At 44.0% G+C, this 18,556-nt stretch overlaps 1 protein-coding gene across 3 annotated transcripts in view; it reads right to left on the bottom strand.

The window, feature by feature from the left end:
- SLC35B4 (solute carrier family 35 member B4) overlaps positions 1–17,975 on the bottom strand; it is a 33,511-nt gene extending 15,536 nt beyond the window's left edge. Inside the window, exons 1-4 of one of the 3 annotated variants that reach the window (XM_064289700.1) lie at positions 17,747–17,975; positions 7,822–7,935; positions 2,976–3,078; positions 1,747–1,796 (exon numbers count right to left, since the gene is read on the bottom strand). In XM_064289700.1, the coding sequence (XP_064145770.1) occupies positions 1,747–1,796; positions 2,976–3,078; positions 7,822–7,935; positions 17,747–17,823 (344 nt within the window). In that variant the 5' untranslated portion in view covers positions 17,824–17,975. The remainder of the gene's footprint in view (positions 1–1,746; positions 1,797–2,975; positions 3,079–7,821; positions 7,936–17,746) is intronic. The other 2 variants (XM_023539970.2, XM_003420877.4) reach the window with 2 other exon arrangements.
- Between the last annotated feature and the right edge of the window lie 581 nt (positions 17,976–18,556).

The raw sequence follows: 18,556 nt of genomic DNA, 5'->3' as shown, positions 1-18,556 counted from the left end.
CACTCTATGAACTCTGGAGGCTTCTAACCAAGATAAATAAAAAGAGATAGTAAGTTACTCATTCACTACATTAGATAGTTAACTTACAGAAATTCTTGCTCTACGGGTGATTCAAATTGAAAAGAGTCAAAAAGGCTTGGATCAATTCAAGATTAGAAACCCAAAACAAGTTCATTAGGGAAACTGAGATGCTTGAGAAAGGCCCTGCACATTTGGGGTAAATATCAGGAGAATACAAGTCCTTCTGTGACATGTTCCTTTGTATCCCTGTTATGGGGCCAGAATCAAAGGTTGGAAGGACCACAGGTATGTCCCAAGGTGGTGATCTGGTAATTTCAACACTACTGAGAAGCACAATGGTCACTTCAAACACAACAAATCTGAATATTATATAAACATGCATGCTTCAATGCCGAGAACCCAGACGGCCATCAATGACAACTGCGCTTATGTGGGGGATACATAAGCCTCAGGAGATACAGCGTTCATGATAAGGAGCCTAATCCAAAACCAAACCTGCTGCCGTCGAGTCGATTCCAACTCAGAGTGACCCTACAGGACAGAGTAGAACTGCCCCATAGAGTTTCCAAGCAGCACCTGGCAGATTCGAACTACTGACCTCTTGGTTAGCAGCCGTGGCACTTAACCACTATGCCACCAGAGTTTCCAAGGAGCCTAACAGAGAAACCAAAAACCAAACCCATTGCCACTGAACCGATTCTGATTCATAGCAACCCTATAGGACAGAGTAGAGCTGCCCCATAGGGTTTCCAAGGAGTGGCTGGTGGGTTCGAACTGCCAACCTTTTGGTTAGCAGCTGTAGCTCTTAAGCACTACGCCACCAGAACTCCACAACTGCCCTTTTATGATACAGGCATCATTACTTAAAAATCTAGGCTCTCACACGCTGAACTGACAGGTTCCCTTCTAAGCTAGTACAGTTCCAATACTAGGGCTGGATACGCAATACACTGAGAAATTTCCCAGACTCTATGTGTAAAGCCCTTCTCCTTGAGAGTGAGAGTGAGAGTGAGAGTGAGGCCCAGAATGAAGGTGGAAGATACAGGCTTTGAAAAAGCATCCCAGGTACTTCTGACATTTCCCACCTACCCTTGAAAAAGCCATTGGTGACAGAGTCATGAAGAACTTTTCTGAAACTTTCCATCCCATCTTCTTGGCCATTTAGGCCTTTTAGGAATTTCTTTTCTAATATGTATGATTATCCTTTGGTTCATTACTTTGCACTGATGAACACCTCCTACGACACCACTGCCAAGAGAACTTCTGTGCTGTTGGAAGTGTCTGTATCTGGGCTCTTCAATATGGTAGCCCCTAGCCACGTGTGGGGACTAAGCATTTCAAATGTGACTAGTGAGCCTGAGAAATGAAATATTCTAGTTAATTTTAAGTAATCTAAATGCAAACAGTTGCATGTGGCTGGTGGCTACCATACTGGACAGAGCAATTCTAGATCAATTCGCTTAGTAGGTTAGCACGGTACTAATGACTCAATAACAGGAGCTAGTCAGCTCTACTCTGAGGAGACGCTTCTCCAAAGCCACAGGTGGGGCCTTACTTGGTCAACTGCCTCATAAATGTGCATCACTGGTCACAAAGAGAACTGAAAAAAAGGTAGAGGGCTAAGAACAAGCGTATCCCCACGATGGGAGAAGGAATCCAGATGACTAGCTATGGATGTTGGCTCAGGATAGCACTCCTATACATAAAACATGAAAGTGCATTTACCTTTTCTTCAAAATGATAATTCCCAGAATCATGCTGGCAATCAAAGAACCCTGCAGCAGAGAGAACAGGAAGAGAGTTAGCATACTAGGAAAAGACAGTCACGTAATTCAAGATAAATTGGAACATGCGTGGGGGCGGGGAGGGGAAATAGAACGGAGGTTATGATGATTAATAAGTAAAGTTCAGTTTTCTCCTAAGATAGCAAAAAATATAGACCACAAAAACCTATCAGGTAAATTAGTAAAACCTTTTAAAGATGACAATGAGAATAAAAGTGGTCAACTCCTAGCTGAAGCTAAGGCTGGCAGGAATAAATTATATCACAGATTTGTTTTTTGGTCAAATTTCCCATCTATCTAATTTGTAAGAGCTTTTAACAAGTGGTCCTCCTGCCTCCCCACAGCCTTAGTGAAAGTCACGTGAGGATCTATTTATTCTCTGGAAGGTGTCCATCAATCAGCAAGTACTTACTGAAAGCCTACTGTGTGTTCAACACTTGGGAGGCCATCTTAGTCATTACAATTGGCCTTAGAAATTCCCTTCGGGACTAGCACATTCGACCTCCCAAGAACCTCCAACACACAGTATAACGTTATAACTCCAATTATCACCTATTTTGCATTCTTCTGCAATTCAAACTATATTCGCCTTGAAGTTCCCTTCAGGGAACACTCTGTTGTCATTTATATCAGTACTACACCCAGACCTCCTGCCACGCATGGGACAGAGAAGACCACTACTGCTTCAGGAGAAATCCTTCCTTCAGCAAGAGTCTTCCTTTATGTAATTATCTCAAGCCTCTGCTTAAATAAAATCAGAAAAGCAAGGTACCTCTTTCGTGTACTAGAAGCCAACTGAACTTTATGGAAGAAACAAAAAGTAAGGGATAAGAAGTTAAATAAGATTAAAATCCAGTTTAAATATAAAAATCAACTAGATGAAGGAAATTAAAGGTAAAATCTATTTCTGAGGGAACTTTTAATTTTCCTTTTAGGAATCACTCCTCAGAGCTGGGCCAAATGAAATAAAGCAAACCCTTACTTCCATGTCACTCTCTTTTCCCCCTCACTTCTCAGGTGAAAGCCATCCTGTCTGGTCACTCGCTCATGATGCCCATTCTCATACTCTAGACTTTTCTCCTCACAAGACTTTCTACTTTTGCTGTGTTTCCGATCTACCTAGTTGGCAACATTGTCAGGGGACGCACGCGTGCCAACGGCAGCACTCACAGATCTAAATATCATGTGCAGGGGCATGGCGATGTTGAGATTCAGGGCGTAGTTGTTCACCACACTGACGGTGAAGAACATGGTGACCATCACGGCGTAGTACCTGGAAAGCAAGGGGACACCCCATCACATGGAATCTACCACTTCAGGAGGATCAAGCCAAGAAGGAAATATATTCTTGGTTAAAAAAAGTATTTTGGATGTTTTCACAGTGTTAAAGGATTGTGTCACTATTATTTTGTGAAGCCCAATATTGCTGTTGTAAGGTGCCGGTCAGACTCATAGCGACCCCATGTGACAGAGCCAAACTGCCCCACAGGGTTTTCTAGGCCATAAGCTTTACGAGAGCAGATTGCCAGGTCTTTCTCCCATGATGCCACTGAGTGGGTTGGAACCACCAACCTTCTGGTTAGTGGCTGAGTGCTTAACCGTGTCACCACTCCTTGAAGTCCCACACTAAGTACATATGAAAGTACTTTACAAGCCAGACTGATATGTGATAAGTCTGGATTACAGATTGTTAAAAAATAAAAAACACTTTTATTATGTTTAAAATATACATAGCAACTTAAAACTAGGCTTCAGAAGTGTTAGCTGATAGATATGGCAGGTTTTTTAAAGTGAACAGATAATTTTTCTTATCGTATCAATTTTTTATATTTTATTTTCGTATACCTCTGAAATACCTGAAGATGATTATTTCTCTCAAATAGTTCCTCCACACTCCTGTTTATGTATTTTTCACTATTTCTAAAGAAATGTTTTGCCAAGCTGAGGGCTACTTTGAGCCCAGCGACTGTTAAAGTTATCCCACGTTCTGGATCAGCAGCACCTGAATGAGGACATTGTTCACCTCGTAAAGATTTGTATTTAAAATCAGGGTTTTGGGGAAGTTGATAGCTCTTAAAATAAAGACAAAAACTAAAAAAAAAAAAAAAAACAAATCCAGTGACTCCAACAACTTAGAAAGACAAAGGAATGAAGGCAAGTGAACAATCAATGAACAAATAAATAACTAAATAAGCTTACATTTTTAGGCCCTACTTTGATCTAGAAAACATTTCGGATGCTTTCAGACCTATTTTGCTAAATTATATAAACTTGCCATGTTTTGTTGGACAAAAAGGGGTGAATACCAGCAATTTCATATGATTCAACCTAATACATGCAATCAGAGAAAAGGTAACATTTAAAATAAAAAACAATGCAGGACCAAAGTAAGTAAGACACACAATATCGGAAGTTTAAATTTCAACACAAGCCCCCATGTATTTGCTTATGGTGGGTCACAAACATTGTTTTAAGCTTTCTAACTTCAAGACAAAAAGGAAATGAGATTATTTACATCATATTTTCAGCTCCTTAAAATTACTAATGCAGAAAACAGTATCTCCCATTGGTGTACATGAAGAGGTTTCTTGGAAATGTCACCTCTCAATAAATAGGCTAAGGACTTTCAAAGACTCGGTTCCAAGTGACATTCTTCACAGTGGAGTTCAGGAACATGAGGGGCGGGGCGCAGGGCACTACAGGCCAGAGTGGGGGCCGTGTGGTGGTCTGCACTGATCACCTGACCTGTGTAAATTCTGGAACATGAGGGGCGGAGCGCAGGAGGCTACAGGCCACGGCAGCCAGGGCAGAGGTGGTGTGGTGGTCTGCACTGATCACCTAACCTGTGTAAATTCAGGAACATGAGGGGCAGGGCACAGGAGGCTACAGGCCAGGGCAGAGGTGGTGTGGTGGTCTGCACTGATCACCTGACCTGTGTAGATTCTGCAATACCTGCAGTGATCTTCCCTGGTATATTTCCTGAACTGCTAGTTCCCTCAAGATGTGTTATGGAAAAAGGGGAAAACACTGTGGAAAACGAAAGGTTTCAAGAGTAGTCCCTAGGAAACTGATGATGATAATCAGCAAATTAAAGGCCCTGAATAGTTGTATCCAGTGTTTCCCTGACATTTTAATCTTGGAACCCTTTTTTCTGGGTTTCACAGTCCCATACTCTTCAGAAAATGCTGGTCTTTGTGCACAAATACCCAGCCTTTTCCACCTCCACACACCTGAAGAATATGATGGCAATACGTCTCCATCTATGTTCCCTGACTAGAACCTATTGTTTGCTGTTAGGCATTGAGCCATATGCCCCAACAGGAAGCCACTGTCGTTCGTTGTCATGGAGTCTGTTCTGACTCATGGTGCCCTCACCTATGCAGAACAGAATTGCTCTACAGGGTTTTCAAGATTGTGACCTTTCAGAAGCAAAGCACCAGGCCTGTCTTCTGAGGAGCCTCTGGGTGGGTTCAAACTGCCAACCGTCTGGCTAGTAGTTAAGTGCTTAACCATCTGCGCCACCCAGAGACTCCTAATAGGCAGCCAAACGAGGGCTAAATGAACGCAGTCTAGGTAGTTTGAGTTGCTTTACAGTGAATACAGAACACAGCATTACATACGAGCAAAACCGCTAGCAACAGCTAAGTAATGTGCTATCGGTGATGACTTCACAATGTTCCTTGCCAAATTTTCTCATTCCTATCCTGAAGAGATACCATCTGGAGACACAGTGTGTCAAGGACAGAGTGTATCAGGATAATCAATTCCAATTTATCCGACATGGCTGCCCGCACAGTGCTGCCTCGTAACTGCTCATGGGGAGGAGTGACACGGGCAAGGCCTGGATTCCAGCTTCACACATGGAAGGTAAACAGCTGCCACAGACAGGACACACTTGGGGGTCTGGCTGTTAGGGCATGCTCACGGGGAGCCTCAGCAGGCAGAGCAGGGAGCTCGGACTTCATTCTGAATATAACGGTACCACTGAGGGCTCGTGAGCTGGAGGGGGCCTGAGAAAGCTGTCGGAAGCTGAAAGTAGAGGGATGAAGAGGTGGGAAGCAGGGAGGTCAGGCAGCTAGGGTACTACTATAAGTTACGGGGCAAGTAATAAGTCCCTGAACTACACCCATGGAAGCAGAACAGGACAGGTAAAGGGAGAAGGGAAAGGGCCAGAGTCAAAAACACTGCCATTCCTACTGTGATATAAATGCTAGCCTTCAGGAGGACACAGCTTTATGAAAAACAAAAAATATTTAGAATATTCAGCCCCACATGAGAAGACTTACAACATTAATAAGGAAATCCAGCCAGGTTCTCACCAGCTGGCTCCCAGGAACGTGGTAAAGGACACTGGCAATGATCAGCCTTCACTTCAGTATCTGGACACAGTCACGCCAGAATGTCGCCCTCTGAGGGATTAAGTCACAGCATCCTACCAAGTACTCAAAAATGCACGGCCTACACTTTTACTCAAGTCTCTCACGGCAAGAATGCTGAGTTTTCAACACGGTGTTTATTATAAGAACTGCCCCGTGAGTAGAGTATGCAATCTGGACTCACGGACGGAGGTCTGCAATCGACCGTTTGGCTTGGCTTGCCAGGCAGCTTTAAAAAGGAACAGGCGCACTCTTAAACCGTCTGAGAGCCTTCTCGACACAAAGGACAGCATATATTGTGGTAAAACTAGGCTTCTGACTGATTATGCAGCCCTGGCAGTGCAGCGTTTAAGAGCTGTGGCTGCTAACCAAAAAGGTCAGCAGTTCAAATCCACCAGCTGCTCCCTGGCAACCTTTTGGGGCAGTTCTACTCTGTCTTATCGGGTCGCTGGGAGTCAGAATGGACTTGACAGCAACAGGTTTGGTTTGAGTTTATACTCTACATGGAGCCCTAGTAGCGCAGTGGTTAAGTGCTCTGCTGCTAACTAAAAGGTCGGTGGTTTGAACCCACCAGCTACTCCACGGGAGAAAAGACCTGGTAATCTGCTCCCATAAAGATTACAACCTGGGAAACCCTATGGGGCAGTTCTACTCTGTCATCTAGGGCCCCTATGAGTTGGGATCAACTTGATAACACACAACAACTTACTATACATACACACATACAGAGAGCTGTGTCCATCATAGTTATAAGTGTTGCAGCAAGAACTTTATACTGAAAATGAGATCCCTGAAGTTTCACAACATATTAACTTCAGAAATAAATTCTTGTTCTACTGATACCTTTCATACAAATTTTATGGAAGGATGATTTATGTTCCTTTTATACAGGTCCCGGAAAAGCTCTTCTTTTAAAAAACAAAAGTTAAAAGGCTTTGTCATGGATTGAATTGTGTTCCCATAAAAAATACGTGTCAATGTGGTTAGGCAATGATTTCCAGTATTATTTTATTGTCTATCATTTTGTCATCTGATGTGTTTTCCCTATGTGTTGTAAATCCTATCACTATGATGTAATGAGTTGGATTAAAACCAAAAAAACCCACCGCTGTCAAGTCGATTCCGACTCATAGTGACCCTACAGGACAGAGCAGAACTGCCCCCTAGAGTTTCCAAGGAGCGCCTGGCGGATTTGAACTGCTGACCTCTTGGTTAGCAGCCGTACTAGTTAACCACTACACCACCAGGGCTTCCAACGAGATGGATTAGTGGCAGTTATATTGATGAGATCTACAAGATTAGATAACATCTTAGCCAATCTCTTTTGAGATATAAAAGAGAGAAGCAAACAGACAGACACGGGAACCTCATACCACCAAGAAAGCAGTGTGGGAAGCAGACTGCATCCTTTGGACCGGAGGTTCCTGCGCAAAGAAGCTCCCAGACCAAGGGAAAACTGATTATACGGACCTTCCTCCAGAGCCAATAGAGAAAGCCTCTCCCTGGAGCTGACGCCCTGAATCTGGACTTGTAGCCTATTAGGCTGTGAGACAATAATTTCTCTTTGTTAAAGCCATCCGCTTGTGGTATTTCAGTTACAGCAGCACTAGATGACTAAGACAGACTTCAACGTGCCATACCTTATTGGGATAGCTGGTCGCTTCCTTCCTAAATCCGCTTCAAAGAGAAAGCCTTCCACAGCAATAAATAAAAACTGTGCAAATGTCACGATATTCCCACATCCTGGATGCTTCCTGCATAAGTAGACAGGAAAAAAGAGAACAAAAAAAGGCACAAAAATGAGATATAGGGCACTGACGAGACTTGTTACATTGACAGTTCCTGAATAGTAGGGAGGATCGATTTCAACTGCCCATCGTCCCTCTTTCCCTAGGCTTTCACGTTCCATGGATCACAGACATTTAGCATTGTACCCACAGGGCAAAATCCTGACTGTCAAGCTTTCTCATCTGACTTCTGCCTAGGTCTACCAGGCCACGGGTAAGAATCTCTCTGGTATGCTCCTTCCTAGAACTACGACACACCTCTCCTAGTAAGCTGCAGGAAATCAGTCATATGTTCTTACTGAAATCCTTACTTAGCCAAGAGGTCTTCAGTGAAGATTCTGGAATGTTTCTACCTCAGTGCAACCAGGAATCACGGAGACTGCTGTCAATTGAAGAAATGTACCCTGTGTGGATAACAGGGCATCACTGTAGATAGTGCCCAAGGGGATAAAAACGGCTTCTTGCAGCTGGGGAGGGGGCAATCTTACTCCTTTTATAAGTATAAAGCTCAGATATATATACATAGAAATACAGTATATCTGTGGAGCAGTGATTAAGAAAAAATGTCTAAACAGACTCCTTGGGAGGACAATAATGAAAACAAGGTTGGGAGACACTGCCAGTCTACTACTCTCCACAACACTTAACACGGTATTCAAATATACAGGCAGTCATCAGGTTACTACCTTTGGACTTACACACAACCGGGAGTTATGAACCAATCCCTATAAAGATTGCTCTATTAAATATTCAAGGTACATACAATGGTTCATACTAACAAAGGTGCTACTTTGCAAGACCCATCAAAATATTATTACTGTATTATTATCCTGAACATGTTTTTGTGTACCTGGAAGTGTGTTTTTAATGTTTTTTATGCACAGAAATGTACACTATATACTACATACTATATACTAAGACAAACATTTGACTAACATTAGATAAGAACCGTACCTGTTCCAACTTACGTACAAATGCGACTTAAAGACAGACTTAGGAATGGAACTCATCCCTAATCCAGGAACTACCTGTAATAGGCACTCGACAGGTGTTCGGGGAATTAAATTGAACCTCTTTGGCAATCTATGGAAGGGTTAGAGAATCTTCTCAGTGACCGCTAGGAACAAGTTCATATGGCAGAAAAATTCCTGTTGACATGTCTCATGAGGCACTCTGAGAAAATTAGTTACTTAAAATGTTTATGGTTTTCTTGAACTCGTCCTCCATTGGGTCTGCTCAATCATCAGAAGTACAAAACGAGCAGCTAGTTGTCTTTGCCTACCTGCAGCTGCCAGGTTTCCGTATTACTAATTCTCACGTGCCTTCATATTCTATATTTTCATTTTGACCAAGGACGTTTACAGCTTGTGATTAGAAGGACTTAACTGCATTGCCAAATACTAATACATGCATTTTATATTAAGACAATGCTATTTATTAAACACTCCATTCTCTATTGGTGGTATTATTATTAAATAGCAAGGCCAGGGTATACAAATTCTCAAACCACCTATCACACGTGAACACAGACCGTGCCAGACGTGAGTCATTCTTGTGTAGGACTATGCTTGCCATCTTTAGGAACACTGTTACTGCTCATTTAGCCCCACTGCCCATGAAGGGAAGGAGTCCTGGTGGCGCAGTGGCTAAGTGCTCAGCTGCTAACCGAAAGGTCGGTTGCGAACCCAATTCTCCACAGAGAAAAGGCCTGGCGATTTGATCCCATAAAGATTTACAGACTTGGAAACCCTATGGAGAAGTTCTACTCTGTCCTGTCGAGCTGCTATGAGTCAGAACTGACTGAACTGCAACAATAAGTTTGTTTTTCTTTGGCCCATGAAGGTTTCCTTGAAAACTACTGCTTTATATTCAACAATTTCTCTTTGAGCATTTATTATGGTCAAGGGACAGGTTAAATGTTGCAGGAATCCATAAAAGATCATGGAAGACATTCACAGCATTCAAGGAGCAAATTAAAACCACTAAGTACAGGGAGGCCTGGTGGTGCAGTGGCTAAGCACTCACCTGGTAACCAAAAGGTCAGTGGGAGGCCTGGTGGTGCAGTGGCTAAGCACTCACCTGGTAACCAAAAGGTCAGTGGTTCGAACCCACCAGACGCTCCTCAGGAGAAAGATGCGGCAGTCTGCTTCCATAGAGATTAGGAAAAAAAACACTGCAGTATAGTCTTTTCTGACTCATAGTGACCCTACAGGACAGAGGAGAACTGCCCAGCAGGGTTTCCAAAGAGCAGCTAATGGATTCGAACTCCTGACCTTACGGTTAGCAGCCGAACACTTAACCACTGGTGCGATCCCATGGGGCAGTTCCACTCTGTCCTACAGAGTTGCTATGAATTGCAATTGGCTCGATAGCAATGGGTTTTTGGTTTGGTTAGCCTAAGCAGAAGGGACAGGAAAAGGAACTTCAGCTCCAGGTAGCTCCTAGTGCACCACTTCTCAGCTCCGGCTAGGCACTAGAATCACTGCTCTTTATAAGCCCAGATGCTTCAACCTCCCAGCTGTGATTTAACTGGACTGTACTTTTAAAAGCTTCCCACTTGTTTCTGACGTGCAACCAGGGTTGAGAACCACTAGTCTAGGTCTGGTGAAAGGGACAGGAGTTGTGTGGTTGTGTATGTCTGTGTGTGTTTAAGATCCACAGGCAGTTCCCATGTGCTGCCTCGGGCTGAGAAACACCATGTTCCACAGTGGTTAAACGTACAGACAACATACAAGATCCGGGTTTATCACATCCTATGTGACAGTGGAAGTTAATTATCCTAAGTCTAGTTTTCTAACCTGTGAAATGGGAATGGAATTAGTGCCTATCTCATTGGTTTACTGTAGAGTAAATGTGCCAATTCCTGAAAAGCACTTAGCACACCGCCTGCCAGAGAGAGTAAAAGGCAAAGAACACAACGCAAGGACTGCCAGCATTTAGGACCTTGCATGTTGCAGTCCCACCATCGCACCACGCATCTATCAGTCTGTTCTACGGTGGTGGCTTGTGTGTTGTTATGATGCTAGAAACTTTGCTACCACTATTTCAGATACCAGCAGGGTCACCCATGGGGGACAGATTTCAGCAGAACTTCCAGACTAAGACAGACTAGCAAGAAGGACCTGGCAGTCTATTTCTGAAAAAAATTGGCCAGTGAAAACCTTATAAATAGCAGCGGAACACTGTCTGATATAGTGCCCGAAGATGAGCCTCTCAGGTCAGAAGGCACTCAAAAGATGTCTGAGGAGAAGCTGCCTCCTCAAAGTAGAGTCCCCACCTTAATGATGCAGATGGAGTCAAGTTCTGAAACCTTCATCTGCTGATGCTTGACTCAAAATGAGGACAGACAGCTGCAAAGGTCCATTAATAGTTAGAACGTGGAATGTATGAAGTATGTGTCTAGGAAAATTTGAAGTTGTCAAAAATGAAATGGAATGCATAAACATCAATATCCCAGGCATTAGTGAGCTGAAACGGACTGGCATTGGCCATTTTGAATTAGAAAATCATATGGTCTATTACACTGGGAATGACAACTTGAAGAGGAATGGCATTGCACTCATCTTCAAAAAGAACATTTCAAGGGCTATCCTGAAGTACAACGCTGTCAGTAATAGGGTAATATCCATACACCTACAAGGAAGACCAGTTAATATGACTATTATACAAATTTACGCACTAACCACTAATGCCAAAGATAAAGAAATTGAAGATTTTTATCAACTTTTGCAGTCTGAAATTGACCAAACGTGTAATCAAGATGCACTGGTAACTACTGGTGATTGGAAATGTGAAAACTGCAAACAAAGAAGAAGAACTGGTAATTGGGAAATATGACCTTGGCGATAGAAATGAAGCCAGAGATCGCAAGACAGAATTCTGTAAGACCAACAACGTATTCATTGGAAATACCTTTTTTCAACAACATAAATGACAACTATACACGTGGGCCTCGCCAGACAGAAAACACAGGAATTAAATCAACTACATTGGTGGAAAGAGATGATACAGAAGCTTAATATCATCAGTCAGAGTAAGACTGGGAGCCAACTGTGGAAAAGACTATCCATTGCTCATACGCAAGTTCAAGTTGAAGCTGAAGAAAATTAAGACAAGTCCACCAGAGTCAAAGCACGACCTTGAGAATATCCCACCTGGATTTAAAGACCATCTCAAGAACAGATTTGACTCACTGAACACTAACGACCAAAGACCAGACAAGTTGTGGGACGATATCAAGGACGTCATAAATGAAGAAAGAAAAAGGTCATTAAAAAGACAGGAAAGAAAGACCAAAATGGATGTCAGAAGGGACTCTGAAACCTGCTTTTGAATGCAGAGCACCTCAAGTGAATGGAAGAAATGATTAAGTAAAAGAGCTCAACGGAAGGCTTCAAAGGCTGAAAGCAGAGAATACCAGAAAGATGTTTACTGGTGTTTTACTATGCAAAGGCATTCAACTGCATGGATCATAACAAATTATGGATAACATTGTGAAGAATGGGAATTCCAGGACACTGAATTGTGCTCATGAGGAACCTACACATAGACCAAGAGGTATCATTCGAACAGAACAAGGGGATACTGCGTAGTTCAAAATCAGTGTGTGTCAGGGTTGTATTCTTTCACCACACTTATTCAGTACGCATGCTGAGCAAATAATATGAGAAGGTGGCCTATATGAAGGAGGACACAGCATCAGGATTGGAGGAAGACTCATTACCAACTGCGTTATGCAGATGACACAACCTTGCTTGCTGAAAGTGAAGAGGACTTGAGGCACTTACTGATGAAGATCAAAGACTACAGCCTTCAGTACGGATTGCACCTCAACATAAAGAAAACAAAAATCCTCACAGCTGGACCAATAAGCAGCATCATTATAAATGGAGAAAAGACTGAAGTTGTCAAGGATTTCATTTTACTTGGATCCATAATCAATGCCCATGGAAGCAGCGCTCAAGAAATCAAACAACGCATTGCATTGGGGGAAATCTGCTGCAAAAGACCTCTTTAAAGACAAGATGTCACCTTGAAGACTAAGGTGGCCTGACCTAAGCCACGGTATTTTCATTCGCCTCGTATGCATGCAAAAGCTGGACAGTGAATAGGGAAGACTGAGGAAGAATTTACGCCTTTCAATTATGGCGTTGGCAAAGAATATTGACTATATCATAGATGGTCAGAAGACCAAAGTCTTGGAAGAAATACAGCCAGAATGCCCCTAAGAAATGAGAATGGCAAGACTTCGTCTCTCATACTTTGGACATGTTATCAGGAGGGACCAATCCCTGGAGAAGGACACTATGCTCAGTAGACAGTCAGCAAAAGAGAGGAAGACCCTCAACAAGATAGATTAACACAGTGGCTGCAACAATGGGTTCAAACAAGCAGGACTGGGCAGTGTTTCACTCTGTTGTACATAAAGTAGCTATGAGTTAGAACCGGCTGGACGGCACGTAACAACATACCTGAATTAAAGGAGCCCTGGTAGCACGCACCATGGTTAAGCATTCGGCTGCTAACTGAAAGGTCAGCGGTTAGACCTGGTGATCTGCTCCTACAAAGATTTCAGCCTAGGAAATCCTATGAAGCAATTCCACTCTGTCCTATAGGGTCACTGTGAGTGGGAATCCACTAGAGGGCCACAGTTTTAATTTTTTTTATACCTGAATCAATCCTGTTTGGAAATAGGGTTTTCTTTGTTATGTTCATGAGGCCATATCAGTGTAGGGTGTGTCCTAAAGCTAACCAACCCTGACGTGGAAGGTGCGGCACAGACACAGAGACATGAAGCACAGGCGTGGGGAAGACAGACGCCACGTGAAGACCACCAAGGAACCCAGGAACAGAAGCTCAAACAGTCCGGGGTTTTCTCCTCGGGCCCGCAGTCAGAGCCCTCCCCTAGAGCCGGTGCTTTGAATTCAGGCTTCTAGCCTCCTAAACTGTGAGGAAATAAATTTCCGTTCTCTAAAGCCACCCGCTTGTGTTATCTGTGCTACAGTAGCACTAAGAAACTAAGACGCTACCTAATATGTTCACATGAGTCGATCTTTAAAAAATCAACTTACAAAGGTTTTTAGGAACACATTATTGTATAGCTACCAATGAAATTATTTAATTTTAAAGCACACAGCTTGAATAATTCATTTTAGAACTTCAGAGGAAAACCTTGGATCCTTTCCCCTAAATCTCTCCTTTTCTTGAACTTTATTCCTCAGGAATTGTACTCACTCACCGCAAACAGTTTCTCTTACTTTGAATTCTCCCTCTTTTAGAAAAACTTTATTGTGGTAAGATTTATACAACGAAGCATTTGTCATTTGAACAGTTTTTAAGGGGGCAAGTCAGTGACATTAATTACATTCACCTTATTTCTGCAACCATCTCCACTCCCCATTTGCAGAAGTTTCTCATCACCCCAAGCCATAATTCAGTGCCCCTGAAGCAATAACTCCCCTCCCCAACCCCCTGGTAACCATTAACAGTCTTCCGTCTCTATGCATTTGTCTATTCTAGAAATTTCATATAAGTGGGATTCTACAGTATTTGCCCTTTTGCATCCAACCATTTTTACTCCGCATAGTGTTTTCAAGGTTCATTTATGCTAAAGTATTTCTCCTAATGGCTGAATGATATTCCACCGTATGGAAATACCACATTTTTTTTTATCCATGCATCTGCTGAGACTTAGAATTCTCTTTGACAAGAATCCAAACTTTTATTTATTTTTTTTAAAAAAGCCATTTCGAATGGACAGAGTTAGGGAGATAGCTTATGCCTTTTGTACTTCTGATTCTAGATTTAGCAAACTTTCTAACTTAATTCAACATCAGGCCTTTGACTGAAAACTAAGATGGGAAAAAGAAAATGTTCCGGGTGGTTTTCCTGATATAAGACACACAACACCTTGCCTAGCTGCTTAGCCGATTGATGGTGTGTCTCTTGTTTCCTAGGGAATCTGAGAGCTCCCGCAGGCGGGGACCCAGGCACGCACTCAGCGCCGCACACCTGCTCTGCACGCCACGCTTCGGATTTCATCACATGCTCCAATCACTGGGATGAAAATCAAAAACGAAAACCTAAATTTGTTTTCCAACTTGGGGAAAATGGTTACAAATGTTCTTTTCTTTCAGCCAGTCACTTAGCATTTCCATTTATATTTACTGTGCCATTTGTCATTTGTCAGGATGCGTAATAGGAGCCCCGGCGGTACAGTTGTTAAGCGCTCGGCTGCTAACTGCAAGGGCAGTGGTTCAAGCCCACCAGCTGCCTCCGTAAAGATTTACAGCCTTGGAAACCCTACAGGGCAGTTCTACTCTGTGCTACGGGGTCGCTCGGAATGAACTCGACAGCAGTGGGTAAAGTGGGTAGGGGACAGACAGGTTCAAAGGACGCCACGTGAAAAGTACAGTTCCTGCTCTGTAAAACTCTATGAGCTTTCCACCGTGATGTCCCAGGTAAAGTCACGAATTCCAAGAAGGCCATATCTAGAAAGAACCTTGGTGATCATCTGGTCCAACGGGCTCCTACTGATCTGTGTAACTTGAGAAGTCGGGGCTTGTCTAAGCAAATTAGGAAAAGGCACTTATTATTCAGTCCGACGTACCATTCATATTAATAAATGTACCTCCTCCCACTTCATAAAAGCCCAATACTGATGTAAAAGTTCATATAAATAGAGTGATGATTTATTTATAAACTGTTCTAAATAGAAACTCCTATAAAGGCGCTCCTCAGAAACTCTATGGGGCAGTTCTACTCTGTCCTATAGGGTCGCTATGAGCCAGAATTGACTCGACGGCAGTGGGTTTTATAATGCACTTAGGTCCCTGGGTGGTGGAAATGGTTAAGTGCTTAACTACTAACCAAAACGCTGGCGGTTCAATCCATCCAGAGGCACCCCGGAAGAAAGGCCTGGCGATCTGCTTCCAAAAGGTCACATCTTTGAGAACCCTATAAGGTGCAGCTCTACTTTGCAATACATGGGGGCGCCATGAGTCAGAATTGACTCAAAGGCAACTGGTTTTTTGGTTTTTTTTAAATAATGCACAGAAACATTTTGTAAAGTTAGATTTATCCACAACTTTTCTGGAAGACCACATAAAGCAAAGTATACCCATGTACTGTGACAAAAGTCATCAGGGAGAAGGGGAAGTGGCTATGACGATGCTTCCGGTTTTTTCGTGCATCTCATTTAATCCTTCAAAACCCTCTGAGGTTGGAATAGTCATCACCCCCTTTTACAGTTTCGGGAACAGATGCAGGGAGACCAAGAAATTTAGCCACAGACTCATAACTAGTAAAGAGGGCCTTCTGTTGCTAGCATATTCTGATGTCATACAGTCTTGCAAGATTTAACTTAAACTGACAGCATATTCAACACAAATATTACACTATTATTCTCCGACCTTCATTTCCACAGATGGCCTCATTAGGTTGCTGTTTCATATTTTTAAAAATAATTCCCAAGGTGACTTTCTTTCGCGATGTCCCAGACTTACAGTCAGATACACTTTTTCTTCCGTTGACATACCCTCACCACCTACTCCCAAGAATGACAAATGACAGATCTTTATCAGCAGTTTCTGCAGAGCGAATGTTAAGTAACCCCACACAGACTACCTTAAATAAGCTAGTTGCTTCAGAATGGCTTATCAACGGTCACATGAAGGTAAAATACACTTCTAGTAGTCACCATGTGAAGAACAGGTGACCAAAATCTATGGGCTGCTCAAGTTCAGAAAGAACAGGCAGACTGAAAAAGGTGCTGGACTAGGAGCTCTCACTTCCTGGATTCCCATTCTCCACCACTTACAAGCAAGGTCTTGAAAGGCCACGTAACTTCTCTGGGTCTATGTTTCACTTTCAATAAGACAGAGATTGTAATTCTTGCCCTGTCTTCTGCACAGGATTGTTCCAACTGCCCATGGAGATAGGGCATGGGTTCAGAAATAGGGCGCCAGGTCGCACCACACATTGTTTTACTGCAGGTGACGCAACCCAAAGACATCAGAGAGCCAGGGGGTGACAGAGCCAAGGCTGTAATTCATAACTCTGAGCTTTCAGGCCTGGCCTTTTCCACTCCACCTGTTGTCTTTTCTGTCATAGCTTTTAACCACTGAACTTTGCACAGTCTTACTCAACACTCTTTGCCCGCTCCCTCAAGAAAGCCAATCTAGCTTCCCTTTGGGAAAGTGTCATCACTTTTCTCAGTTTATAAAGTTATACTTTAATATACATGCTTTCCAAGCTAAAGACTATATAATATTTTACAGCTGCAAATGCTGCCTCGGGTCACGTGGCCCGACCTTCTACGTAAGTAAGAATCCGCTCTGCTACATCACTGAGATGTATGTCTGGGCAAAGTACCACATCTCTCTCGGAAGTCAATAAAGCCAGTACTCTGCGGAGCACTTTAATACAAATGAAACTTTGTCTGCAGCGCATACAAAAATGGCAACGCTTTATAAGTCAAAAACCAAACCCATTGCCGTCAAGTCAAAAAAGCTTTGCTCAAGTCAACGATGTGGCATTAGCAGGAACGGAGACAACTGGAGTCGGAAGGGAAGAGAGGGCGAGTGGTTTGGAGAGCAACCCTGGGCTCTGCCCCTAGCTCCAGCTGACCTTGGGCCAGTCACGTGAATCTCTCTCAAGGCTTCAATCCCCCCGAGTGTGGAAGGGGGTAACGCCAGCAACGCCCTGGGTGTGCCCCTCCCAGGGATGCTGAGAAGCTGCCACCGGGACGGCGGGCGGCGCGCAGGGCTGCACCACTCACCGGGCCAGGAGCTCCAGGAAGATCACGTTGCTGCAGCAGCCTGCGAACACCAGGCCCACGGCGAAGGCGGGGTGCATGGCCGGGGCCAGGCAGCGAGCGCGCCGAGCAAGCGCCCGCCTAGACCGCTACCCCAGGAAGTCGGACTGCTCCCGCCGCCGCACCACCGAGCATCGTCGCCCACCCAGCGCGCTGCTCCCCGAGGCGCCCGCGGTGGCCTCTCCTTCCCCCGCGGCGGGCACCGACGCGGCCAGCCGAGGAGCTGTAGTTCGCAGTCGGCGCCGGCCCCATTCATCCGAGGGGGCGTCCGGGGGCGGGCTGGACTACATGTCCCAGGATACTTCGCGCCCCGACGTCAGGCTATGATGTGGCCCGCAGCCGCCGGGCCACTACAAGGGAGAGGGGTGAGGTACCCATCATGCCTCGCCGGGGCCGTGGCCGCGGGGCTTGCTGGGAGATGAAGTTTCAACACTGTCAAGAAGCCAAGGACTCGGAAAGGGATTGTCTGTCACTGCCAAAACAAACTCACAGTTGGCAGCACTGCAGCGACAGACCTTTGATTGTCTGTTGAAGGTGTTCTAGCATCTGAAACAATTCTAGTGAATTGAGCGAAAGTAGACATTCCTCTGAAATTCCTGAAAAAAAACACTGGACTCTCAGAAAGTTGTGGGGTTGTGTCTTGGCTCACCACTCACCAGCTCTGCTACCTTAGGCAACTTCCCTGAGCTTCAATCCCTTCATAGGTGAAGAGGGGAAGACTAGTGCCTGTCTTGCCTGGTTGTTGTGAGGGTTAGCAGATATGATCTGTGAAAA

Source organism: Loxodonta africana, chromosome 8 (genome assembly GCF_030014295.1).
Source record: "Loxodonta africana isolate mLoxAfr1 chromosome 8, mLoxAfr1.hap2, whole genome shotgun sequence".
Lineage (NCBI taxonomy): Eukaryota > Metazoa > Chordata > Mammalia > Proboscidea > Elephantidae > Loxodonta > Loxodonta africana.
This window is presented reverse-complemented; position numbering and strand designations above follow the sequence as displayed.